Source organism: Perissodus microlepis, chromosome 14, assembly GCF_051167445.1.
Source record: "Perissodus microlepis isolate ML-2025 ecotype Zambia chromosome 14, ASM5116744v1, whole genome shotgun sequence".
NCBI classification, from domain to species: domain Eukaryota; kingdom Metazoa; phylum Chordata; class Actinopteri; order Cichliformes; family Cichlidae; genus Perissodus; species Perissodus microlepis.
This window is the reverse complement of record NC_140474.1, coordinates 32,983,471-33,010,288: the sequence shown is the minus strand read 5'-3', so window position 1 is coordinate 33,010,288 and position 26,818 is coordinate 32,983,471. Positions and strand designations below refer to the sequence as shown.

The window sequence follows — 26,818 nt, the reverse complement described above, 5'->3', positions numbered from 1 at the left end:
TCCCCACCATTTGACCTTAGAACTGAAGAAGCTTCTCGGATGAGAGGTGAAACGTCTTCAAGTAAACTTAAAGAAGTCCAGACGCTTTTCTTTGCAAGCTCCTTTGACAACTCAGCAATGACTGACAACAGAGAATGCCACAGTATATATGCACACTCACACACTCCCAGCTGCAGTTTCTTTGTTTTTTGAAAACAATAGGTCACCAGAGCTCAGGGATGTATAGGTTCCAGTTACCACACTCACAAGGTCACATATGTACACATGGTTGTGTCAATAAATCACAATGATACCCAGAGGTGTAGGCCAGAGTCACATGACCTGTCCTGGAATCATGACTTCTTGATCCATTAATGGACTTTACCTTCTGCAAAGAAAATTAAAGTGTTGTGTAAATCAGATCAAATGGATACACTTTGTCATATTGGCAAGCACAAGTAAAGTCGCAGGACACCATCACATTCAGACATGAGAAAAGTGCGTAAGGTTTAACTTTGCTCAGTTTAGACGATCCACTATATTTAACTTGTTCCTTTTTAATATCCTTAACTTGAAACCTGTTGGTTGGGGTGGGATTTGACTCTGCCCCTTAAGTTGAGAATAAACTTAGGACTGGTTGGTCTTGATTTGGGATTTTAATGTTTGTTATGATCTAAGATGTCTTGCTGTTAGACTAACTGGTCTTCATTTTGAAGTCTAATTTTGAGTCAAAACTTGAGAGGTGAAACTTGACGCTTATGGAAAAGCAATGTAGTACACGTAATCTAATCATGTTATACATGGCAGTTAACAAATATCTCTAAATTGGATATGTATCTCTTTTCCTTCTCTTCCTACATGCTTAAACACATCCATTTTCATTTGAATATTTCCCTCACTGTTGTTGTTCTGTCGGCATCTTTTCTCCACTCTTGAGGTTTGATTTGCCTTAAAGCTGCATTTACTATAGTGAGGCACAAAGACACAAAGGCTAAAGTGAACGTGATGCTTTTATTAATTTGATAGTGGGAGTTACTTGCCCTAAAATGTCCACGGGGATTTAACAAAATAGTTTTTCTTAATAATTATTAAACTAAAGGAGACGGGCAAGCTTCTATCAACTTTGAAAGAAAAGAAACACAAAAAAGGTGATCATCAACAAAAGTGAAAGTTAAAGGCCAAATCGCCAAAAATATCCTCGTCTCCACAAAGCAGGAGTTTACACACACACACACACACACACACACACACACACACACACACACACAGAGAGAGAGAGCTCGAAAGCTGCAAACCAAAAAGGCTATATGGCCCTGGAGCTCCCCTCTCCGGCCTAATTGTTGAGTAGAAACATCTGTACAGAAGGGCAGGACCTTAGATATTAGGACACACCCATACAGGCAAACATCAGAGCAGGTCTGGCTATATTATCCAATAGTAATAGTACACTCAGGATTTGTGCCATCATGGTGTCGTTATGAGCAGATATGTGCCCAATCGTTTATTTAATAGCTCGGAGAAGTAAAAGAGGTGAAAGCTTGAGTCACCATCATTACATAAACTTCTTAAGTGAATCGGCTATAACGGCCTGCCTCGTAGACTTTGTGAAAGGCTGTGAGGATAAAGTGCAGTGGTGGTTCACTTAATTAAAGAGCATACACATAACGGGCAATGCTCGCTAATGTTATTAATTTATAGAAACCTGCGTGGTGCTACTTGTGTTTACAGACTTGGAACAAGGTCCACACCAGCATCCCATGACTGAAGCTCCTGGGACATTACCACTCTGCTTTGAAAGCAGGGATCAAACATATTAATGCATACTTGTGTGAAATTCAAACTCTGTGTGCGTGTGTGCTGCAGTGATTTAATGGGTTGTTGAAATGTGTGGAATTTCAGGGAGGATTGCTAACTTTCCCTCACAGTTTAAATGGAGTGATGGAGAAGGACTGGAGTCATAACCTCGCATTTCTCATCTCCTCTCTCCTCGTTTTGTTTCTCTCCTCGGTGTTTTTCCCTCTGGTCTCACCTAGCACTAATTAATATATCCTCTCCTCCCTCCACCCTCAGCTTCCCTATCTGTCTCCAGTTCTTCTTTGTGATCTCCTGGGGGCTGAAGACTGCTGTGCTACATAACACAACAACAACACCTGCTGTACTGTGTGTGTGTGCGTGTGTGTGTGCGTGTGTGTGTGCGTGTGCGTGTGCGTGTGTGTGTGTGTTCTCTCATTGCGTTTGCACTGGCCACCTTTGCCTCTGCCCTAAGAAAGAAGTTATTCAGAGTTTGCTTCAGTCCGACTCAGTAAACATGGATCTCAGTAACTTTCGCAATCTTATGCGCAAAACTCAAACATCTATTTTAGAAAATGGCTTCCTGGTCAAAGGCGTTGATGAACTTAAACATGTAAGTGTTCAATTTAAATTCAGGTCTGACTCTTAAGTTTGCCTCCGTGTTTTTGAATATGTGAAACCTGGGTGTGACTTTGCCCACTTTGGTTAGAGTGATAACTTTGTACAGCCCTGCTCCTGGCGTTCTCTCTAGTTCTTTAGGGGTAGTTGAAGCTCTTTGAAGCTTTTCTACAGGAAGTTCTGGATGATGTACAAGCAGACACTTGGTTGTGTTTTGCAGCATGTGTTGGAATAAATTGGAGGTCTGTGAGTGGCTTGTAAACTTCAAACAGTGTTTCTCAGCATCGGCCTGAATGTTTTCTGCTGTAGGCTTCAAGCTGTGAGGGGGGCTTGGGATTTTCTCCTAGAGGTTGTAATGGTTAGAATTCTGCACCTGTTTCCACATGTTTGCTGCTCTTTATGTTGTATTATTATTATTATTATTATGTTTTTAAACATAATTTTTGACTGTTTCACAAAGAAAACCGTATATTTAGACGTCACACTTAAAAACTGATTCACTTGATTTTACTTTTTGTGGAATAAACAATAAATCAATCATAAAATAGCTGTTAGATTAAGGATTAATTTACATAATAACTCCTTCGTTTGTTTTGGAGAGCTAATCAGAGACCAGAAATGTCAGAGACTGCAGTACTGCAATCTTTTTTTTTATTACCTCTGCCATGGAGGTCCTTTTTTTGCTTGAGTGTCATTTTGTCTGTAAACACCATAGCTTGAGAAGTTGTGAATAAAACTTTGTATGGGTGGAGAGTGGGGTCGTGTTAACAATCCATTAAAATTTAGCTTGCATCCACCAACACCTTCTAGGTCAACCTAATAACAAAAAGCCTTATAACTTAGAAACTGATTCTTACAACTGTGCTGTGTAAGGTATAGAAGGTACTGTATAAAGATTTAAAATGTCATGTTATATTTGACCTCTGACTTCTCCTGCAAGATCAATAGATTAATCTGAAGGTCTACGTGACAGTAATGCTGTATAGAGATACTTATTATTTGGATAACAGGATTAACTTGTGTTTAAAAACATCTTACTTGATATTCATTACTAATAAACGCTGACCTGATTGTTACACATGTGGTATAGCCATACTCAGAATGATGTAGGGTATATTAAAATGGGCAAATAATAAAAGCCCACACTTGTTTTTACTGCACTGCAGATTTCTTAAAGTACCTTTTAAAAAATACAAAAGTCAATATATAGAAAATGCGATACTCTCCGCTTCAAAGTAAATCGTGCCCAGAGAGTGAGCTGGCTCGGTGAAGGTGTGCGCTCTCCCAATGCTTCTTGTTTTGTTTTATTTTTTAGATCTGCACAGTAACCTGGAACATCTCATTTTGAGATTCAAGTGGGAGTGTTAGCAGGACTTGTAATCTGCTGTCAATATAGAGAAAATGTGGAAGTTAATAACTATTTAAAATGTGTCATAAAACTGAATTTGAACAAAATTCATACCAGCAAATCAGACCTTTTAGAAATATGACAAATTGTTAGTGGATCTCTAATAATAAGCAGTGAGCTATAAATATCTGTTGAATGTGAGTAAGATTAGCCAGCACACCACAGAAGGCCAAGCCCAGTTGTACAAGGAAAACATCAAAGACTACTGAATGAAGAGTTTTATTTACTTCAGTAAATGGAGCCACAAGGAGTGGCTTCAAGGCCAGCCAGCATGCTGCAGTATTCAGCACTTCCATAAAACAAACACAATCTTTTGGATGCAACATGTTTGAGTTTCAGGAGGAATGTCATTGTGTCTTGGTGCTGCTCTACCTCGTGTTTTTGGTTGCTGCTTCCCTTCAGTCCTCTCAGTCCTCCCCTAATGAAGATGGATCGTGCTTGCGTGCTGTAGAGTTTCTGTTTCTCCTTGCGTGGGACTGGCAGATTGTGGTTTATGAAGTGTTACTCTGTTTCGGTATGTTCATTCACTAACCACACCTCCTCCCTTTTTCTCTGCTCCTGTAGGTGGTGGCTAGTGACGGGGTGCGGGCTATGATGGAGTCGGCCCTGACAGCCAGAGACCGGGTTGGCGTGCAGGACTTTGTCCTGCTGGAGAACTACACCAGTGAGGCAGCCTTCATAGAGAACCTACGCAAACGCTTCAAAGAGAACCTTATCTATGTGAGTGGGTGTGGGGGCATGGACATGTGTACTGCTATCATAAAGATAGTGACCTGTGTCCCAGCACTCTTCATAAGGATTTATTTACATTTTAAATTATGAGTTCCTGTAATATATTACTTATTTAAATATTTATTCTAAGCCTGATGTAACTGTGTGAAAATGACCTCACTGCTGTCAAACAGAGCAGTGAGCCATGAGCCTTGTTTCTCTTTAGTGTGGACCTCTGAGGTTTGTTTGTTTTTCTTTTTTCTTTTTCTTTTTTTTTTTTTAAAGCAGTATTATGTTGCACTTGGAAGAGGACAGACCTCTGAATGATGCAGAGATTATTTAGATTATTTATTTTTACCTGTCCACAAGCAGGCAAAGGAAAAATAATGTTGGGCATTGAGTTCTGAATTAAAAGCTCTCAGCATGCTTGCCCAGGGTAAGACATGCAGTTAAGATGTCTATGTGTCTCTGATAAAGCTATGGTGTGATTCTCATCACACAATACACACTCAGGATCCTACTAACAAAGTGGTAGTAGTAAAAGTCCATCATTTTCATGTAATGTGACCTCACGTTTCCTTTTCCTTAGACATACATTGGTTCAGTGCTGGTGTCGGTTAATCCCTACAAAGACCTGGAGATCTATACCAAGAACCACATGGAGCGATACCGTGGGGTCAACTTCTACGAGGTCTCACCACACATGTAAGCAATGTCAGCGTCGGTCGATCTCACAGTGCGCAGCTCAGACTGATTCAGCATGGGCTGGGTCTGAAGACTGCATTTGAGGTGCAATGTTGCATCCAAACTTTCATGGGTGCATTTTAGGCAGTCGGGGAGAAACGTGATGTTAGCTTACGACCTCCTCATTTTGAAACCTCAGGACCATAGTATTCAGTCTTCAATGGTAGTCACACTGTTGGAGGGCTACAGACTGAAATCAGAAAGCTTCCAGAAGTAGCACTCTTGTTCTTTGACTGCAGTTTTGTTGATAGTGACTTTACCATGGTTTGTTGTTGGCTTTGTTGTTTCAACTATTATGACATGGACAGTGCTGTCGGAATGAGGTGTTAACTTTATGACTGACTCTTAAGTAGCCCACGGCCTACCATCATAACAAATAGTGTTTTGCTCATCTTTGCTCCTGTGATGTGAAAGGCCTATGTTTGTGTGCCTGTCTGTAAATCCTGGATTATATAAATAATATCTTTGAGTGAAAGCTTGGGGGGAGGATTCCGTGCTGTTAGGTGAATCACATTTCTGTAACACTGACTGCACCATTCATGGTGGACAGTATGTTTACTGTGGTCATGTTTTTGCTCCTACAGCCTAAAAGAGGGAATTTGTTGAAGCTTTGTGAGGTTTTTTCCTGTCGATGACATAACGGCGTTCCAAATATTGCCGCAGAGCATGTGGGAATATTTTCTCTAAGTGCCAAACTTGCAGAGTCAACTAGCTTATAATGCTGTGAAAGCCTGTCTGTCCTTGTATCAGTTAAAGTTTGTTTGAAAGGTTGCCACAGAAATGGTCAGAGAAACAATGCCGAGCATTATAAAGGCTCCCAGTGGCATCATCGAAACATTTGGCAAGCTTTCTCTCTCTGCTGTAACCACTGCTAGTTTTTTCTTTTTTCTCCCAACTCTCTCACCTTAAACACTCGAGCATGTGGGTAAATGTTTTCTGGGCCCCTGAGTGGAAAGAAAGATGTGCTTTGGCAAAGAGTTGTGGAAAGAAAAGTAAGCAAATGATGGTACCAGAGAGAGGGAATTCCTCTGACCTGAAGCTGACCTCTACAGTATAACTCAACGTATGCATACAAAATGATGTAGCTAGTGTCACGGGGCTGTTTTCTTAATATTTCCAAATAAGCTGAAACAACATGGCAGTGGTGATAGCAGCACAGGGCTGACAGGCTATGCTGTAAGTGAAACAGGCTGTTTTCCACTCTGGCCTTTCTGCTTCACACGGATAGTCTGCTATCTTTCCATGCTCACATGCCATGAGGCGCTGTCATATGTCACATTCCTAACGCAAGTTTTCCAAGTTATCCCAGCACAGCATTTTTTTCATCATCATGACTGAACAGTAATCATGTGTTTAATTTTGTTTCCATTTCACCTCTTGATCTGCCCTCTTTTTTTTTTCTTTCTTTTTTTTTTAAGAGTAAAATGGTCTTTAAAAGTATTTATCATTGGTAATCATAACTATTGAAACTGTAATTTACAGTCATGATGAATTTATTTCTGCTCCACTCCTCCAGCTATGCAGTGGCAGACAACTCATACCGCTCCATGAGGACGGAGGGGAAGGACCAGTGCATTCTGATCTCAGGGGAGAGCGGTGCCGGGAAGACTGAGGCGTCCAAGAAGATCCTGCAGTACTATGCTGTCACCTGTCCAGCCAGCGAGCAGGTGCAGACGGTGAAGGACCGCCTGCTGCAGTCCAATCCTGTGCTCGAGGTGAGACATTGTGCCATTTTGGCTAAAAATAATGGCCAAAAATGTTTTTTCTTAATTTTGAATAACTTAATTAATGATGGTGTGTTTAGATAAAAACCTTTATTTTGGAGGATGAAGGCGGTCCACAAGCACCGGAGCTTTCATGAGCGCTTGTTTAGGTGTCTCTATGTCTCAGCCAGATGTGTTCCAGATGTCTTTAAGTGTGTGTGCATGCCCTGTACCCTGTAATCTGTGCTACTGTCCTAGACAGACACCGCAGGGAGTCTAATGGCTGTGGCTTTCTCCTTCCTTTCCTGCTTTTTCCTCGTCTGTCAACCCGTCCTTATCACACTTGTTCTCTCCATTTTTCTGTTATCTCTACCTCTTTAATCTATCAATCATTGCTCTGCTCCTTATCCCACTCCACTCTGTCCTCCTTCCAGGCTTTCGGCAATGCCAAGACGTTGCGTAATGACAACTCGAGCCGCTTTGGCAAGTACATGGACATTCAGTTTGACTTCAAGGTGAGCACAGCACGGTGATTTATACTGACAGCTACTTTAAGCAGTGCAGCAAGTAGAATCTCAAATGTAGCTGCTGTATTTCGACACTCGAGCATGAGAATCGATTAATGCATTATTTTTTAAAAGAAACATAAAATATGAAAATCCCCATGGAACCTGCATGTTAATATCAACCCCAAATCACACCTCAGTACCCCAGCCTCACCCTCTCCGCCTCCTCCCCTTCGTCCCCCCTCCCTCTCTGGCCTTTGTTCCGTCGGCAGGGAGCCCCAGTGGGAGGTCACATCATCAACTATCTGCTGGAGAAGTCGCGTGTGGTCCACCAGAACCATGGGGAGAGAAACTTCCACATTTTCTACCAGTTGATCGAAGGGGGAGAGGAAGACCTTCTCAGACACCTGGGCCTGGAGAGGAACCCGCAGCAGTACCAGTACCTGATCAAAGTAAGAACGTAGTACCTGAACTCGTGTTTGTGGTGCAGCTCATCTGAGTTTTTATTGAGCGTCTTATCATCATGGATGTGATCATAATCCTTAGTGTTAGCAGTGTTAGCACTGTCCATTCATGTATTCTAACTTGGTCTTTTTGGAAACTACAGTCAAAAAGAGTCCATCAGAAAAATTGCTATGCAGCTCCTCCTATGTGAAAATGCGTAAAAGCAGCTGCCACTGTGTCCTGTGTGTGTGTGTGTGTGTGTGTTGCTATTACAGAGATCATGAGGTAACCTAAGGTCCTCCTTGGATTATCTCATGACCAAACAGCACTAGCTTCAACGTAGCTTGGCTGCTTTAAAGCAGTGAGGACAGCAGAGGAATGACAAGTAGAGTTCCTAAACTGTGGGTTGGGGTTTTTATGAGGGGTGTCTAGGATAGTAATCAACATGTTAAAAAAGAAAGGTTGCTATTAATTATAAAATAGAAGTGTTTGGTTTAGCTAATAAGACTGCAGCATGCTGCCTGCTCAGGAGGAACTGCTTTCTCACAATTGGATGGGATTGGATGGGAAGAGAAACATTGCTGATGAATAACTGATTTGTAAAGATTCACTCTCTTTCTCTGTGACCTGCCAGAAACCACTGGCCTGCACTGTGTGCTTGTCCTAATGGGAGCTTGGCTAATAGCCTCACGGTACAAGGTGCGGAGGGGTCCTCAGGGGAGCGGTCTGCCTTTAAGGCACTAGCTGAACTCTCCCCCTCCCAGCAGCTACCGAGCAGAGCACCTCACATTTGTGTTTGTCTAAATAGGTGTTTAGCTCACATATAAGTAGGTGTTTACTTTACCTGTAAACAGCAATTTGCACATTAGCTGCTTTGTAGGGTTTGCTGGACATATTTAATAAAGGGGATGAAAAGCTAAAACTGACTGTAAATAAGCAGCATGTTTAAAGTGCTTTAGATCGTTCACATGTTTTTCTTCTTTCCACAGGGAAACTGTCCCAAAGTGAGCTCCATCAACGATCGCAGTGACTGGAAGGTAGTGAGGAAAGCCTTGACTGTGATTGGCTTCAGTGAGAACGAGGTGGAGGTGAGGACAAAGGCCACGCTGGCATGTATTTAGTTTTGTGGGAACATATAAGTTTAGCATGGATAATCCAGTGTGCATTAATGCCCATGGAACAGTTTTTACTACAGGCTGTGCTGCAAACACTGAACTGTGTGTGCCTGAGGGGGTTGTTTCTGCTACTCTGTGGGCGTTTGTTGCTGAGAGTGTTTGTGTGATTTGTGTGTGTGTGTGTGTGTGGCTGTTATTCTAAAGTGAGATGTTTCTTGAGCTCAGCGTGGGAGTCTTCCTACATGTTCGTGAGCCTGGGCTTGCCTCCAAAGCTCTTTGAGATCCCACACTGCTCATAAAGTGAAGAACAGGTGTGAGAGTGTGTGTGTGCAGCTCTGGTTTGATACTTGGATTCCTGTTCTCTCCGGATCTTAACTTTAATCAAAGCAGCTCGTATCAGTCTCATAAAGATAGCCTCGGTAGTAACTTCAGGTTAATCTTATCACGCCACAACCCTTTGTTCTTCTCCTTTTTTCTCACTCCTGTTCCCTCCGTCTCTGCGTAGGAGCTGCTGAACATAATCGCCAGCGTTCTCCATCTCGGCAATGTGCAGTACGGCGGAGAAGACAGCAATGCCTGCATCACCTCTGACATACAGATAAAGTACCTGGCCAGGGTAAGACAATGTTAGGATCACGAACACGCTCAGCGCCACATAAAAGCAACAGGGCTTTTAGTTTTCAGACAAGTCCCTCATGGAAAGCAGAAGAAAAGTGAAAACAGAAGGATTGAGTGTCACATATAAGGTATCCTGTATGAGGCAGACAAATTGCACATTTCTTTTCACTTCAAGCAAACTTTGACAAACATCTATTGAGCTGCTTTAGGTAATAATTTTCAGCAGTCTGCCGAGAACGTTAATAGCTATTCAAACTGTCCTATTCACTTGATAACTGCTTGTGCCTCCACACAGGCAGCAGTCAAGGCTGAATGCAGTCTGCTTCCAGACCATTCATCTGTCCCTTCTTCTTATGTTTAAGTTTAACATAAACCTTAACTTAGATTCAACGTTGTTTTGTTTTGTGTTATGGGGTCAAAGGTTAAAAGTCACTGTAACACGTCCGTCTCACTTTGTTAGTGCTGCTTTTTGGGGGTTTGAAAACATTCTGGGAAAAAGGTTGATTTGGACTGAGATGAGCTGGTTTGGTAACGGCGACCTGTCAAAACATTTTGTGCCATATAACGTACACGTGCATAATGAGGGAACATTTTCACACAAGGCGAGATTTTGGTTATAAAAGGTCAAACTTCACCTTTTGCCCCAAAAGGTTGATTCTGTTCATCTGGACGTGGCGTTTTCAGTGTGAGAAACGTTTCGTCACCCATCCAAGTGACTTTTTCAGACTCTACATGTTCCTAACATGTAGAGTTGAATTCAGTATTATTGTCTAAGTTGTGTCTAAATTCAGTGTTTCTCACAACTATATTTCTGCTACTTACTAAATGTTTTCTAATCGGGTATTGCCCAAAAAAAAGAAACTGCCCTCACTTCTGCTGGCAGGTTAGAGCTGACTTTGTGGAAATATGGGCCCCGCTCTTTAATTTGTCAAGCATGCGATATGATCCTATCATTACTTTCCACAGAAAAGGCTCTCATTCATGCCTTTAGTCTTCCAGTTAGACCAGGAGTCAGACCTAATGTGCAGGTACCAGAGCAGTGCGTCACTGCCGACCAGCATGATGTCTGTGTGTGTCACCGTAGAGCTTCCTAACGCTGCCGTGCTTTTTTTCCAGTTGTTAGGAGTGAATGTGTCGGTGCTGACGGAGGCGCTCACACACAAGAAGATCATTGCAAAGGGAGAGGAGGTGGGTTTGGATACACGCTCTCATTGTGCGATAAGCATTTGTTTACAAAGCCTTCCTGTGTGTGTAATGTCTGCTCTAATAGTACAGTGATTTGTCTAACTGTCCCCGCTTAGCCCCGTGTAACTCTGGTTTTGTCAGTCTTTGCTTGTCTGCACTTGTCTGTCACCTTCCTGTCTCTCTGTGTGTTTCATCATCAGCTGATGAGCCCGCTGAACCTCGAGCAGGCATCGTCAGCCCGGGACGCTTTAGCCAAAGCCGTGTATGGACGCACCTTCACCTGGCTAGTTAACAAGATCAACGCGTCGCTGACATACACGGTATACACACGCACACATACAGTTGGTAATGTTTTCAGTTCACCGTACTTTTCTGTTTAACCTGGAGTCAGTTACTACATCTGTCACACTGATTACTGTAGCACAGAGCACATCAGTGTCCCTGTATTGTTACGGCACAGCTCCACCTTGTGGGCACAGTCTTGTATCATGTCCTGTAGTACCTTACTGGTAACAACTTGAACACAAATAGATTCAAATTAAAAGAATTTATAAAATCTGTTTTTGTTCTTGTTTTTTGCCCAAAATGTTTCAACGAAGACCATGAAGCTTTAAAGTTTAAATCTTAACTTGTGATTTTCCTTAATAAAATGTGTTTATTGATAAATTTATAAAGCTACCCTTAGTTTAACTGTACCAAAAATTAAAAATGTATAGACAAAGTTTCAAGCCATATCAAAAAGCGCACTAATAACGGCCATCATACATGCTGGACGCTGCACATGTTCATATACATTGAGTGCATTTCTTATTTCTATAGTTTCACATTTGTCATGAATATACACTTTTTTTATATTATCACACCTGTTACGTGAAATAATCCCATTTTCAAAAAAGAAAGAACAGAAACTATACCAGTTTTAGCTTGTTTTCTATTTCCATAAATTTTACTTTTATATTTTCTTTAATTCTTTTATCCTCAAGAATTAATCCATCTAATATGAACCATTACCTTTAAATCTAGAGGCTTAAAAACAACCCTATTATAGTGCAGAAAACAAGAGGTAGACGTCTGGCTTACTTCCAGCAAACGTTTGCCTGAACCAGTCTTTATTTTTTTCTTGTTTTTTATTTTTTTTAGCCAGTGAAAGAGAGTAGCTAACATACTTGGTTTTAAATTAAGTTTAGAGTCTTCCTCTAAATTCATTACTTTACAAATTCTTTTCCAACCTCTCAGTACATTAATGCCATGGCAGTTATCAATCTTAATGTTTTATTTCTACAGAATATTATTCAATCCAGTTATTATATAAATGGTCTGATTTACTGATTTAATGGTCTGATTCACTGGTCTGATTTACTGTATTGCTCAACCTCATTGGTAGTATTGTTCTGAGCAGCATAACAGCAGTTTTTTTAGATGATGAAATGCCACTTCCCTCACCCAGTTGATTTTCAAATATTTAAAGTGTTATGATTTCAATCTTTTGATGTTTATTGTATGCTGGGACTTTCCTTTTCCTGTATATTACAAATGCGTTTTTTGTTTGTTTTTTCTAACAGGGCGACTCTTCCAAGAATTACAGTGTCATTGGTCTGCTGGATATCTATGGCTTTGAGGTCTTCCAGCACAACAGGTACAACTACCCCCAAATTAGCCAATGAATCCTTTTTCCCTGTGCTAAAAAACTTAGATGAACTCATTTGGATGTGTTCCACTTCCATTGTCGTCTACTCTGTGAACAGTGTGACATAATAAACTAGAATCAACAGGTCTCCTTGCTTTGTCTTATCTGTCTCGTTTGTTGCATGTGCCAGCTTTGAGCAGTTCTGCATCAACTATTGTAACGAGAAGCTGCAGCAGCTCTTCATCGAGCTCACCCTGAAGTCGGAGCAGGACGAGTACGAGGCCGAAGGCATCACGGTCAGACACTCCTCTCTGTCTCAGTGCCCATACACCTGCTGTGATCAACCTGTTGTCATATGTAGTTTCCAATTAAAAGTACCATGTGTTCCTCAGGTCTGGTTTCCGAAAGCTTAGATAGTGATGGCCGTGGACCTTTTCCATATGTAAAAAACCTGCTGTTTGCTTCTTCAGCTGCAGCAAATGTACATGTAGAATTTTTTTCTCTCTTTTTTTAAAAATTTTGTGCAGGGGTTTCCCTGCTCTGTGCACCGCTCTGCTCATGCTTTAAAGATTTCTTATTTACTTTTTCCACAGTTTGTTTTCATCAGTGGGTCAGTGAGAGTTCAGGCTCTGCAAAGAGCTCCTAATGCAATTGTGTCTGCAGTTTTCCAAAGTAAAGCCGATAATTGAGTTCACTGTTCTGCTTTTTTCCCCTCAGAGTCTAAACTCAAAGTAATTTAGAGAAAGTGCACATATTTTTAGAAGATGCAGACCCATTAGAAATGAAGCCCTCTTATTGGTTGAGGTGAGGGAGGTGGGGGCCTTATATTTACAGATTAAAAATTTCAACCTCTTAAGAAGATTACATGTCAAAACAGGTCTGCACTGAAAGATGTTTCAAGATGCTGACTGTTCTCCTCACTTACTCTTATTCTCCTCATTTATATTCATTGAATTTTGATTTTGTTTGGCCCTTCAGAACAAGAGCATCTTGTTTTCATTCTAATGTAAATGTCTATGTGGTCAGAGAGCAAACAAGTTGTGGGAGAAGCTTGGATTCTCTTCTCAAAGAGTCCATTCTTATCTGATATCAGAGCTGTAGGCTGCCCTCTCTCGCTCTCCCCCTCTCTCTCTGCCGTCTCAGTGGAAATAGTTTGACTGTGCTAACAGGTAACAGGACCTGCAACCACCACACTCAGCCTGGGGTGCACTGTGATTTTGATTCTTGTGCTTTCAAGTTGTTTTGTGTCTTGGTCTTATCAATTTCTGGTGGCAGCTCAGATTTTAATGAGAAAAAAATCTATTAATGATTTCTTTTTCCTATCTGTGCAGCAGATCGTTGAGCTGCTCAGCAATCAATGTCATTTTTTTCTCTTAATGATCTCTAACCATAACTTTTGTGCATTTCCAGTGGGAGCCAGTGCAGTACTTCAACAACAAGATAATCTGTGACCTGGTGGAGGAGAAGTTTAAAGGCATCATCTCCATTCTGGTGAGGAGATATGCTAGTCCCTCTCACTTATTGCTTATGTGGTCTATAAGCAGAAATATTTAAAGAATGTATGGGTAAGCATATTAAAAAGAATAGTCTTTAGTGGAACATATCAGACAAACAGGAATAATCCATGCATAGACAAGCACATAGACTTTTGTCTCCAGCTTCTTATTTAGTGCGTAGGCCTGAGAGTGACAGTCGAAGCAAAAACTAAAAATGTAAAATCGGGAAAAACAAACAAACAAAGATGTGGTGAATTTGGTTGAAAAGTGACAGAACACTTCAGTCTGCAAGCTCCTCAGACAACAGCAGATTCAAACCACAAACCTCTTCCTGCAAGGCGAGCGCTGCTAACCACTGCGCACTGTGGGTCCAACAAGTGTTGGCTGTTCAGTGACTGCTTTAAAGAAGCTCACCATGTATCATCTACATTTAGATATGTTACTGTATGAATGAATCAAACTTATTTTTTGTGTTTAGAGACATTTTAGGGGGGAAATTAAACATATACCCAAAGATTAAGAGGAAAGTTATGATTTTAAAATGTGAAAGGGAGATGTTCCTGCTTACCTCAGTGAAAATTACACCTTTTGTTAGACAAGTGAACAAGACCTTTTGTACCTGACCTTTAATACACAGGACACAACAGGCAAGTGTGACAGCCAAACTCTGAGAGTTTGTAGTCACAATATTTGACCTCTCTGTTCATGTGTCACAGGATGAGGAGTGTCTGAGGCCCGGAGATGCCAGTGACTTGACCTTCCTAGAGAAGCTGGAGGACACCGTGGGCGGACACGCACACTTTGTCACGTTAGTTTGATATTCTCTCTTCTCATCCACAACTTATACAGTGTGATCTCACATAAAGTTCAGCTTGTCAGACTTTGAACTATTAAATGTATCCAGTTTATTTCCTGGTAAATCCACGTTGTTTGTTTGTGTTCTTCCCTGCAGTCACAAACTGGCAGATGCAAAGACCCGGAAGGTAATGGGCCGTGATGAATTCAGACTGCTGCATTACGCTGGGGAGGTTAACTACAATGTCAACGGTGTGTGTGTATATATATATATGTATATGTGTGTGGTTGTGTTGATGTGAGAGTGTACTGCTGTGAACAGTGTCAACATCAAAGTAGTGCTTCTTTTTTCTAAGTGGAAAAAAACAGCCAAGGACAGCATGACCTCGTGCCGTTGCATGTTTGTTTTTGTGGTGAATTTGGCAAAGCAGTCAGGCATGTCAGACTCCTTTCCAGTACTAAATACCAGTACTGTTTGATAATACTCCCAGTAAATGGTAAAAGCTCTGAGCAGAGTTACAGAAGCTCTAATACTTCACATAACAAAATCACATACATCAGCCCTGTTCTTGCACAGTTTGTTTGTAGCCATTAGCAGTGATGTGATGGATTTTTTTATAAAGTTATATAAATAATCCAGTTTCTGACCATCTTCTTGACATTCAAACATAACAAGTAGCAATTTTGAACCCTTATTCTAACGTTGCCCTGGGTCAACATTTCAGAAGCAACAAGCTAGTTAGCCACAAATGCACTGTGTGAAAGTACTTCTTATGAAAATCCTGCTTACTTCTTATAAACCTTGCTTGAAAAAGGTTAATTCACCAATTTGGAAGGCTCACCTTAACAGAGAAAGCATACCTACACTGATCTTGAGCTGTTTGCCGTGGTTAAAATGAGCATTTACATTACATTACATTGTAACAGGGTCATATATGAAAGGAAATGAGGAAAAGTCACATAGATCCGCTTTAAGACCACTTTGAAAGATCCTCAATTGAAAACGGCTGTTAGCTAACTTGTTACAGCTGGAAAATCAGAAAATAAAATTTTTATTTAGTGTGGTATAAAATCAAATTCAGTATTAGAAAAGTCTTCAGTCTGTCTAAATTGAAAATGTACCACTGTTTGTTTGATTTTGTTTATTAGTGTTATTATTGTTTTAGCTTGCTTGCTGCATTGGGAGTTTTTCCCTTTGAAGGAAGACCAAGAAATAATCGGAGAATCTGGATTTTTTTTCTCTCACACATTTGAAGAAGAGAAAGTCAGAGCAGTGGGCCAGTGATGATTGTTAATGTGAGGTATTGCATTTTCACATCTGACTCTTTCTCCTTTCAGGATTTTTGGACAAGAACAACGACCTGCTCTTCAGGAACCTAAAAGAGGTGAAACAGAGTTTAAGCGAACAATTTTCTTTCCCAGAGTTGACGTTCAGGCTAAACGTACCCTGCGTGTGTGTGTCTGCAGGTCATGTGTATGTCAGAGAACAAGATCCTGACGCAGTGCTTTAATAGGGAAGAGCTGAGTGACAAGAAGCGTCCTGATACGGTGAGATACCTCAGTGTCCATCTGTGCCTCCCTGCTTCAATTTCTGAGGTTTCCTGAGGTCTGCCGTGTTTTTCCTTGTTTGCATCCCAGCATACTTTCCCACAGCAAAACAAACAGTGGTGTGTTTCCCCTCTCCAGTGCAGAGTGGGCGGTCTGATGGGGATTCTCTGTGGCTACCCACTCACTGAGGAATTCCCTGACACTTGTATGTCCTCCATGCACGCTCACTCACACAGGACCTGTCACAGGCTGGCGGGTTAAGAGTCCCAGTACTCCACACTGGGCCCAGTGTTCAGTGTCAGCTGGGCTTGCCGTCACATCGCCGCCCCCTGCTTACGTTGCTCTTCTTAGCTCATCCTCTCTGTCAGCAGGCTTCAGTTTGCCCTTCTCCTCGTCACTTTTTATCTTTTTAAGTCTTTGCTCCATTTGCCACCCAGCGTCCTCTTGCCTTCATCTCTCTATCCCCTGCTAACCACCTCTCATTCATCATATTTCTGTGTCTGCCCCTCCAGGCAGCCACCCAGTTCAAAGCCAGTCTGGCGAAACTCATGGAGATCCTGATGTCCAAGGAGCCGTCGTACGTGCGCTGTATCAAGCCCAATGACTCCAAGCAGTCAGGTATGATTTCAAGTCCTTTTTCTGTTAATGTAGTGCAGAACACGATAGAGGGCATTCTTTCAAATGTTGTTGTTAAATGTTTGAATCGATTGTTCGCCTCATTCGGTGACAGCTAGTGGATCACGATTTCATAATGATCTCATATCCATCATCAGTCTAAAGAGCTTGGAAAGAAAAGCGTCTGGACTTCTTTAAGTTGCTTGAAGACGTTTCACCTCTCATCTGTTCAGTTCAGTTCTGAACTGAAGAAGCTTCTCGGATGAGAGGTGATACGTCTTCAAGCAACTTAAAGAAGTCCAGACGCTTTTCTTTCCAAGCTCCTTAGACTACAATGAACCTTCACAGACATATCCATCATCAGTTTTTCCTTCTAGTCTTAGATTTTGCATTGAAAAAAAGCAAACTACGGAACAATACTTTCCTCACAAACACAACATAAATAATAAATCCAGGGCACAACAAAGAGTATAAGTGTGAGGCCAGGAAAGCGAGGAAGACAGTGAGGTGACACATAGGTGTCAGATGTTGAGTAAATTGGGAGCATTTATGTCCGTTTGTGTGTACCTGCATACGCCTGACCCTCTCTCACATATTATTGCCTCCTATTACCCCCTACAACAAAATGATGGTATTTTTGCTGTTATTACTACCAGCTGCCATCACCACTCTAAGTGATGATAATAAAAACAGTTGACAGATGTGAGCTTTCTACTCTCTTTAATCTGTTCAAACAAAACCAGTGACTTTACTGGACATTTACAAAGAAGCCTGTTGTTTTGGTGGAGACCTGTGCTAATACTGTTTTCCAATTGCAAAGCTTACATTTAGGTGTAGTTCATAAATTTAGATTTCAACAGCATTAAAATGTTTCAAGTGCATGTAGTAAGTTTTAATCAAAAACTGTGCTTTATTTGTCTCTGTTAATGTTTCACACTATATAAATTCAGATTTTCAAAATAAAATACTCCTGTAATAAAGTTGTTTTTTGTTGTCAGCTCGATTCAGATTGCTATGAGTGTTAGTATTTTTCAAAGGGTCAATGTCAGCTTTATGCAATACTTTTAGTAAAAGAAGCTTCAACAAGATAATAATTTCCCCACAAACCTCACATTCATTCTGATATTTCAAAAATTCTGACCAAAGCAGGTTGGATTTGGGGTTGTTGTTGTTTTTTTGTTTGTTTGTTTGTTTTGTTTTTTTTCTGCTCCATCAGTAGCTGCAGTGGACCTCTCCGTGTGGTCGTCAGTATATCGGACCAGCCCTTTGTTTCTCTCCACAGTTGGCCTTTTGTTGGTTTCACACTCTTTCTTTGTCCTGTGTCACTCCCACTCCTGCTGCTTAGCATTTACTGGTTTTCTCTGGTTCATTTTGCTCTGCTGCCTTTCACACTTTTCTCACTGAGCCTGCTCTCCCTCTGCTCTCTGTCACAGGTCGATTTGATGAAGTATTGATCCGTCACCAGGTCAAGTATCTGGGACTGATGGAGAATCTGCGGGTGAGGAGGGCAGGCTTTGCCTACAGACGCCGCTACGAGGTGTTCCTGCAGAGGTGATCTGCCACCACTAACATGTGTCCACAACATCTGCTGGTGTCATCGCAGCTATCGGTCACAAAGATTCTCACATAGAAACACATTAGTTTTAGTAATTCATTGAACATTATTAAGTAAAAATATTTAGATTCATTCATAACTATGGAACAACGTAGTATTGAGCTTTGCATTCCATTGGATACCTCAGTACACTATAGTAGCTTTTAACACCTACCAAAAGTCTCAAATACCTCCTCCTCATACCCCAAGTCATTGGCAGCAAAACAAGAAAAAAGTCCAAAGCTGCTCAACAGTGACTATTCCCAGTATTTAAACTCGATTTGAATGACAGTAAACCCATGCTGGTGTAGAGCTATTATTCTTCTCTCAGGTGAGTGGCCTTTTAAGCCAAAGTGTCTTAAATCACCTTCTGCTATCATTGCTAACTTTAGATTTGGAATAAAGGGTGAAAAAAAGAAGTTTCCTGAAGCAAAAAAGGGGAAACAGAAAATTCCTTGTTACTTCCTGTTACGTTAGGCAAAAGCACTAAATCCTCACAGGTCAGAGGCTGGAAAAAGGGATCATTTGGCAGTCTTACTACAGATAAATCAAACAAAGCTTACATATTGCACATTATTTCTCTGACTGGTTTGTGCTCGCCTGAGACATTTATTTACCTGTATGTCTTTATCTGTAAAAAAGCTTGTCTCTGATAATGATCAGGCAGAGGTGAGGCAAACAAATAAAGGCTGGCCTCCAAATAGAAACTATAGAAATAGCTGGCTAACCTGCTGTTTTATAAACAGCCAGACCCTTTTAGTTTTTGATTTAATTCAAATGATTACTTTGGTTTTTTTTCTTTTTATATTTAGATACAAGTCCCTGTGTCCAGGCACGTGGCCTAACTGGGATGGGAAGCTGTCAGATGGAGTTTCCACATTGGTCAAACACTTGGGATACAAGCCTGAGGAGTACAAAATGGGCAGGTCAGCCGCACTGTCTGATGAAGATGTCAAAACGAATCTGTCATATCTGGCAGCTGTCACAGATCCTGTAGAATAAGAAGCACTGTCCCATATTTTGACTTTCTTTATCATGTCTGTAATTCCATGTCTTTCATAACCACTTAGATCCAAAATCTTCATTCGCTTCCCAAAGACCTTGTTTGCCACAGAGGATGCACTGGAGACCAGGAAACACAGTCTCGGTAAGAGTTGGCAAGTCTCGATCTGACGCATCAATGCCGTTATATTGCTGACAGACAATGTGCTGCAGGTTTGAGCTTGTTGCCTCTGTCCCCACACAGCCACCAAGCTGCAGGCGGGGTGGAAAGGCTACAGCCAGAAGTGCAAATACCAGAAGCTCAGAAACTCAGGTAGGGAGGTTTATATAAAGTTTATACACGAGATACATGTGTATCTCATATTTACAGTAAATCTGAACCATTTATTTATGTGAATTTGCTGTATCTGGCAGCTATTGCAGTCCAGGCATGGTGGAGGGGGATCCTGGCCAGAAGAAGGGCCCAGCGCAGACGACAGGCAGCAAATACAATCCGCAGGTACAGATTATACTGGATCCAACCAGTAGATGGTGCCATATTTTAATGAAAACGTTTATCCATAGAGACCAAGTTTTTGTGTCAGAGGCTGTGGACCATTGGAGCAGCCTCAAGTGGAGATTAGAGGAACTGCAGTTTTTTGGCACTTTAGTATTGCCAAAGGACTGTGCTTACGCGTGACTGTGAAGTGTAAAGTATGGGAAGCTCTGTTTGGTTTCATTTAAACATATTTAATTACAACCTTATTACCTTACCTCATTTGCCTTAATTACTAACAGTCAGATTTCGTGTTTTACTCAACAGACTTGCTTTGAGGATCAGTCCTAATAATAATCATTTAAGTAAAGTGAAACAAAATTCAGAATAATTGTCAGGGAGACAATGAAGTAAATGAATTGGAAAAAACAAATCATTACATTCTGAAAGCTATGAAAGTTCCAATGAGTTCTTTTAAAAAAAATATAAGGGTGCTGTTTCATTCTAATGTTTCCCTTAGGATTACTGTGAAGAAACTTTATGTTGCTGGTTTTTGATGATTCCAGCTCCTTTCTTGTCTCTCCATCAGGTTCATCAAAGGCTTCATCTACCGTCACAAGGAGCGCTGTCCAGAGAACGAGTATTTCCTGGATTATGTGCGCTACTCTTTCCTCATGAACCTCTGCAAGAACCTGCCCAAAAATGTCCTGGACAAGAGCTGGCCCACTCCTCCAGCTGCTCTCACTGAGGTCAGAATTCAGATTTGACTGAAAAATGTTCATGTAAATGTTCTGTCTGGTAAGACCTTCTCATATAGAAAATGAGTGAAAATTGAAGCCAGTAGTCAAGTAATGTGAAACCTCTGTGTGTCTGTAGGCATCTGAGCATTTGCGTAAGATGTGCATGCAGAACATGGTGTGGAGTTACTGCAAGAAGATCAGTCCTGAGTGGAAACATCAGGTGATGACTGCCCCGTGCTCTCTATCACACTGTAAGTTTTCTGGTTTGCTGCTTGCTTCATTCACATCACTCTCGCCTTTGAATAGATGGAGCAGAAGATGATTGCCAGCGAGATCTTCAAAGACAAGAAGGACAACTACCCACAGAGCGTCCCCAAGCTGTTTGTCAGCACCAGACTCGGTAAGCCATTGCTCACTCTGCAGCCAACGAGCTACAAATGCTTTCAGATCAGTGAACGCGTCTGCTCTTATTCAGATGGCGAGAACATTAACCCCAAAGTTGTGCAGGCTCTGGGCAGTGAGAAGATGAAGGTTAGTGAAGCTTTAGACAGTTTTAACTACAAGCTCAGCATCAGCATGTACTGATCTTCCTGCGCTTTTGTCCCCAGTATGCAGTGCCGGTCACCAAGTACGACAGGAGGGGCTACAAGCCCCGCCCCCGGCAGCTGCTGCTCACTGCCAACAGTGCCGTTATTGCAGAGGAGGGCAAGCTCAAGCAGCGCATTGACTACGGCGCTCTGAAAGGTCAGAGGTCAAAAACAGACAGACGCTTCTCGTGTCTTCTTGTCTTTTAGCGGGTGTTTGTCACATGATTTGGAATAGTGATTGACATTTTGAAAAGAAAACAGCCACTAATTGTTGTGCTGTGTTTGCAGGCATCTCCGTCAGCTCTCTTAGCGATGGCGTGTTTGTTCTGCACGTGCCCAGTGAGGACAACAAGCAAAAGGTGAAGATGAGGACACCTAACTGCTTTGCTGCTGTTTAAATGAGGGGAAAAAAAGTCCCACAGAAAAAACTAATTTGCGTCTGCCTGTGTTTCCTCGCAGGGAGATGTGGTTCTGCAGAGCGACCATGTGATCGAGACCCTAACCAAGATCGCCATCTGCGCTGACAAAATCAACACCATCAACATCAACCAGGGCAGGTGAGAGGCAGAAACACACACACTGTTCCCCACAAAGCTGTGCACAGTCTGCACTGGTAATCGCAGGCTCCTTTCATGTTAATCATTCTGGAGTACTTTATGAGTGCCTTCATGATTCTCACTGCCCCTCTGTTGCTTCCCCAGTATAAAGTTTACAATGGGTCAGGGGAAGGAGGGGATAATAGATTTCACACCTGGATCAGAACTGCTGGTGGCCAAAGCTAAGAATGGACACTTGTCTGTGGTGAGTGTGCTTTATCATCTTCTGCATCATTATCAGTTCTATGTTTTTGTCAGCAAAGTGTTTACAGATGTTTGGGGGGGGGGGGTTGTCACTTTGTTGTATACTCGTTTTTCAGTCTGCATTGATGAGTGCTGGTGCAGCTTTAAAGGGTGTATCTACACATCATTCACAGTTCTAAAAAAGCATTTAAACCAGCTTTCTTTTAATTGGTTGCCCGACCACCTGCCCAACAGTGGGTGGGTGGAGCATCTGTGTTCAAAGCCAGAGCAGTGTGCGTGAGATGACCATATTAGGTTGTAGTAAACACACGGTAGACTGGTCCACATCTTAATGCTTTTCAGCATACTTTATTACTATCACACACACGGTTGCTGTACAAACCACAGCTACAGCTCAACATACCAACAATAACACTGACAGGAGCCAGTACAGACTTTAAAGCCAGAGAGGCGTGATTGCAGCTGCTGCTCAGGTGTGTCCACCTCCCCTGCAGTGGCACCGTAGACCATGCCCTGCTCTCAGTGATGTCATATAGATGCAAGAATAGAAAAACCTCTCCGAGCCTCTTAGCTTATTCAGTTCTAGTGTTTTTGTTCCTCTAAGAAAAAAAAAAGAAAGAAAAAAATGTTGCTAGTTACTACAGGAACAACTTTGCTGACTGATTTGAATCAATTTACTGATCCTGACTGTTGTATGCTGTTCAACTGCTGTGAATAAAGATTTTGGTGTAAAGCAGTACACAGTAGTTTCTGAGTTAAGGTGAAACGTTTCTCCTCCGGCTCCCTTTCAGACGGCTCCCAGGCTGAACTCCAGATGATGGCCACTCTGACCACACACACCAGGACCCATGTCCTCCTGACCTCTGCCATCCACCAATCACATGACTGCAGACTCCACTCTGCTTAAGCCAATCAGATGCAAACTGTCACTAGATGGGTGGCATGTGTTTCCGATTTAAACAAAAAACGATAAAAATCCAGCTAAACTAATTGATATATTTATGTTTATAGATAATATTTTTGGGATTAATACTGTTTAATGCTGTTTAAATATTCTGATTTTATATATGAGGCCAAGGGATAACAAATATATTTGGTGCAATTTTCTTGCACCAGCTGTTTATTGTGCTTTATATGGGAACATGACCAAGAAAACAATAAGGAAAGTGTTAGAATAGAAGACAGTGAGATGAAGGGGGCTGTTGTGGATCAAAGTCAGGGTCAGCTGTTGCCTCTTTTTTTCCCCTGTTTACTTTTTTATTTTTATTTTGCTCCTTGTCTGCCTGACACTGCTTCGTTAACTGGGCGAGTTATTAAAGCTGTATCTTGTTGCGGAGTGTTAAGAACAAGGTTTGACAGCATGTAGGACAGATGCTGGGAGGTTTGACGAGGAGGAACAGGAACTTTTCGAACATTCAGTAAAGATTTGAGGCCAAAAAAAACTTTTTAGTGTCAGATGTGGCTGAAAATGCCTTAAAGAGTTCAATTTACTACTGAATACTCTTCAAAATCTTTATTTGTACAGTGTTTGAGTAAGAAGAGAGGTAATTGTGAGAGAATCGCAGCAGCATGTTCCTTAAATGCTGCAAGAAAAGAACAAAGTAAGTGAGACGGGTTTGTGGTAAAGGCAAGAGAAAGACGGGGAGAGAGAAGTGAGGGTGCAGCAGTGGTTTGCCTTGATGCTAGGTGCTTGTGCCTTTCTCTCTGACTTTATTTACAACAGTTTTACAGCTCTTCACCGCCGTGTGAGAACCATGACGCTCCAATGAGTCGAGTTAAGTGCAGATGGGAACCTGCCATCCTCTCAGTGAACGTTGGATTAACACCAGCAGCAGCAGCAGCATGTACAGCACACACCAATTGTTCACCACCACAGAGTCCCTCCATCACTATGTCTGCCCTCCGCTCCACCCTCCACACTGCCTGTTACACTCAACTAACCAGGTGTAACTACACCTAAATAGGCTTTCACCAGTCTGACAGCTAACAGCATTTTGGCTTTTAAAAATAATAATAATAATAATAATAATAACTTTAGCCCTGTGAGACTAAATTTTAAAGCTGTATTTGGTTCAGCAATGATTGTACTTTAATATTGGGCTATGTTAAAAGGCCAAAAGATGCTATTAATTGATGAGAAGATGAATTGACAAGAGTCTCATGTCTTAATTGTAAATATGTAGCTACATCCAGCTTGATTTAGGAGAGAATAATGGCCCGGTTTGTGTGAAAGACTTTGGTTTGATTTATGGGAAATTTTCAGGAAATCTTGTTTGTTAAAAGCCCTCCTACACATTTGGTTTTGTAATCGTTAATGAAGACAGAATGTAACTCTGAGCTTTATATCTCCAATATAGCCTATTGGAAGGCTAACTCTTTTCTTTGCAATTATAATCAAGCTAACAGTTTCCTCGCTGTAGCCTCATGATGTTCATTCACTCATATGTGACAACAAAAGTAGACTTCTCAGAGCAGGACACCATCTGAAAGGCCAAGAAAATGCCATCTGACGCCAACTGTCACAGCAGAAGTTGTTCAGGTGTAACACATCCTGTAGTCCAGTTCAGACATTTCTGTTTAGCCCTGTCTTACCTCTGATTCTCCCTGAAGCCTGCAGCTGAGACCAAAGATGGGGGAAAGGTTTTGCTCTGGAAAACTTTTGAGAGCAGCTCCAAAATGTTTCCACTTGATGTCAGAACTTTGTCTCTGAGTGCTGCTGCTGCTGTGTGCATTAGCCAAAGGCCCTGTTGATTTCTAGTGATTATGTGTTGTATGACTAATATGACGTTATGGTGTCGTACTAAATGTTGTTGGAGATGTAAATGTCCATTTTTGTTGTGTTTTAAATGAGCGACTCAAGCCAAACGAGGTTTGGTGATGTGAAACGTTTTGGGGAAAAGAAGCTTTTTGGTGTTTGTTAACCCAAACTTGTCCATGTGCCTTTGTTAGTATAGCAATATAAGACGTGTCTGGGAAGAGGAAGACCTCTGTTAGCCTGCCTGGAGATGTTCCCTCTCTGTGTATAAGCTTTATTCAAACCAAGTCTGTCTGTTGATTCACAGATACACTCTTGTTATCACTCCTGAGTTACTGTATCCACCAAACCAATGTAGAATTCTGCCAACACACTAAACCATGACATAGAATTTGAAGAATGAATAAATTTGAAAATTAAAAACAAACTGGCTGTGTCTGCTGGGTGTTGCTTTTTATGTGTGTGTGACCTATCCTTTTTTCCAAAGGGGTTGTTAAGTAGCCCAGAGTTAATAAAATGGCAACAACATGCAACCCTCCTTTAGCAGGGTCCAGAAATGCCTGCTGATGTGTTCTGGTTTTTTTTCTAATATTTTCCAGGTTGCAAATGCAAATCTCAGAGTTAGGGTGTGTAACCAAGATTGTAATTTATTATTTTTTTAAGATACCTGAAAACATTCATATTTATAAACGATTAGCAACTGAAACTAAACACGAAACGCTTAAAGTGAACCGGTTATGCTAATCCATATAATAAACACTCATCTGCCACTTTATTAGGTGCTAGACCTGAGTTGGACCCCTTTTGTCTTCAAAGCTCTTTTTAATTCTTCGTGGCATCGATTCAGCAAGGTGCTGGAAACTTTCCTCACATATGGCTTTGTGGCATGATGTGTTATCCTGCTGGAAGCAGCCATCAGAAAATGCTACACTGATCATGAAGGGATGGACATGCTCCGCAAGAACACTCAGGTAGGCTGTGACATTTAAGAGATAAGATAAGATAAAACTTTATTAATCCCTCGGGTGGGTTCCTCTGGGAAATTCGGTTCCAAATAAGCACAGCACCGACAGAAGTTATAGAGTTACAGAATATTTTATATATATATATATATATATATATATATATATATATATATATATATATATATATATATATATATATATATATATATACATACACACACATATATAAATACAAAGACATATATAGATAAAAATATACAAAGGGGATAATAGAATTAATAGGAATAAAATAAAATAAAAATACAAGTGGATTGCACATTTCAAGTATGGAGTCTATTGCACCATTGACTATTAACAAAAAGTATTGCACAAAAGGTATTGCACAGTGAAGTGAAGAGGCACTACAGCTTAGTTGTTCCCCCCTCCTTTGTCCTCCTGTTTCCCCTCCCTCTCCCCTCCAGAGAGGAGTTAAACAGTCTGATGGCGTGTGGGACAAAGGAGTTTTTAAGTCTGTTGGTTCTTGTCTTGGGGAGAAGCAACCTGTCACTGAACAGGCTCTTCTGGTTGTTTATGGCCGTGTGCAGAGGATGCCCAGCATTGTCCATAATGTCCAGCAGTTTCTTTAGTGTCCTTTTCTCTGCCACTGTCACCAGAGTGTCCAGCTTCATGCCGACCACAGAGCCAGCCTTCCTGATCAGTTTAAGCAGTGTTCAGGATGTACTAAGGGCCTAAAGTGTGCCAAGAAAATAGCCCCCACACCATTAGGCCGCCACCTGCAGCCTGAACCATTGATACAAGGCAGGGTGGATCCATGGTTTCATGTTGCCTACACTAAATTATGACCCTACCACCCAAATGTGGCAGCAGAAATCGAGACTCATCAGACCACATCCACGTTTTTCCAGTCTTTTGCTGTGTGATTTGGTGAGTTGTAGTTTGTTTCCTATTCTAGCTGGAAGGAGTGGCACCCAGTGTGTTCTGCTGCTGCTGTAGCCCA

At 41.4% G+C, this 26,818-nt stretch overlaps 1 protein-coding gene across 3 annotated transcripts in view; it reads left to right on the top strand.

The window, feature by feature from the left end:
• LOC146374260 (unconventional myosin-Ic-like) overlaps nucleotides 1–25,283 on the top strand; it is a 60,036-nt gene extending 34,753 nt beyond the window's left edge. For all 3 annotated transcript variants that reach the window (XM_084951379.1, XM_084951382.1, XM_084951381.1), the window contains 31 exons: nucleotides 4,361–4,516; nucleotides 5,097–5,212; nucleotides 6,768–6,966; nucleotides 7,389–7,469; nucleotides 7,733–7,912; nucleotides 8,894–8,992; nucleotides 9,525–9,635; nucleotides 10,754–10,825; nucleotides 11,023–11,142; nucleotides 12,385–12,458; nucleotides 12,640–12,745; nucleotides 13,860–13,940; nucleotides 14,662–14,753; nucleotides 14,898–14,992; nucleotides 16,079–16,125; nucleotides 16,208–16,288; nucleotides 16,801–16,906; nucleotides 18,337–18,454; nucleotides 19,310–19,423; nucleotides 19,568–19,644; nucleotides 19,744–19,812; nucleotides 19,914–19,998; nucleotides 20,564–20,723; nucleotides 20,851–20,934; nucleotides 21,021–21,114; nucleotides 21,190–21,245; nucleotides 21,323–21,458; nucleotides 21,590–21,660; nucleotides 21,761–21,858; nucleotides 22,003–22,102; nucleotides 22,893–25,283. In XM_084951379.1, coding sequence (XP_084807505.1) covers nucleotides 4,361–4,516; nucleotides 5,097–5,212; nucleotides 6,768–6,966; nucleotides 7,389–7,469; nucleotides 7,733–7,912; nucleotides 8,894–8,992; nucleotides 9,525–9,635; nucleotides 10,754–10,825; nucleotides 11,023–11,142; nucleotides 12,385–12,458; nucleotides 12,640–12,745; nucleotides 13,860–13,940; nucleotides 14,662–14,753; nucleotides 14,898–14,992; nucleotides 16,079–16,125; nucleotides 16,208–16,288; nucleotides 16,801–16,906; nucleotides 18,337–18,454; nucleotides 19,310–19,423; nucleotides 19,568–19,644; nucleotides 19,744–19,812; nucleotides 19,914–19,998; nucleotides 20,564–20,723; nucleotides 20,851–20,934; nucleotides 21,021–21,114; nucleotides 21,190–21,245; nucleotides 21,323–21,458; nucleotides 21,590–21,660; nucleotides 21,761–21,858; nucleotides 22,003–22,102; nucleotides 22,893–22,919 — 3,105 coding nt within the window. In that variant the 3' untranslated portion in view covers nucleotides 22,920–25,283. The remainder of the gene's footprint in view (nucleotides 1–4,360; nucleotides 4,517–5,096; nucleotides 5,213–6,767; nucleotides 6,967–7,388; nucleotides 7,470–7,732; nucleotides 7,913–8,893; nucleotides 8,993–9,524; nucleotides 9,636–10,753; nucleotides 10,826–11,022; nucleotides 11,143–12,384; nucleotides 12,459–12,639; nucleotides 12,746–13,859; nucleotides 13,941–14,661; nucleotides 14,754–14,897; nucleotides 14,993–16,078; nucleotides 16,126–16,207; nucleotides 16,289–16,800; nucleotides 16,907–18,336; nucleotides 18,455–19,309; nucleotides 19,424–19,567; nucleotides 19,645–19,743; nucleotides 19,813–19,913; nucleotides 19,999–20,563; nucleotides 20,724–20,850; nucleotides 20,935–21,020; nucleotides 21,115–21,189; nucleotides 21,246–21,322; nucleotides 21,459–21,589; nucleotides 21,661–21,760; nucleotides 21,859–22,002; nucleotides 22,103–22,892) is intronic.
• The last annotated feature ends 1,535 nt before the right edge of the window (nucleotides 25,284–26,818 follow it).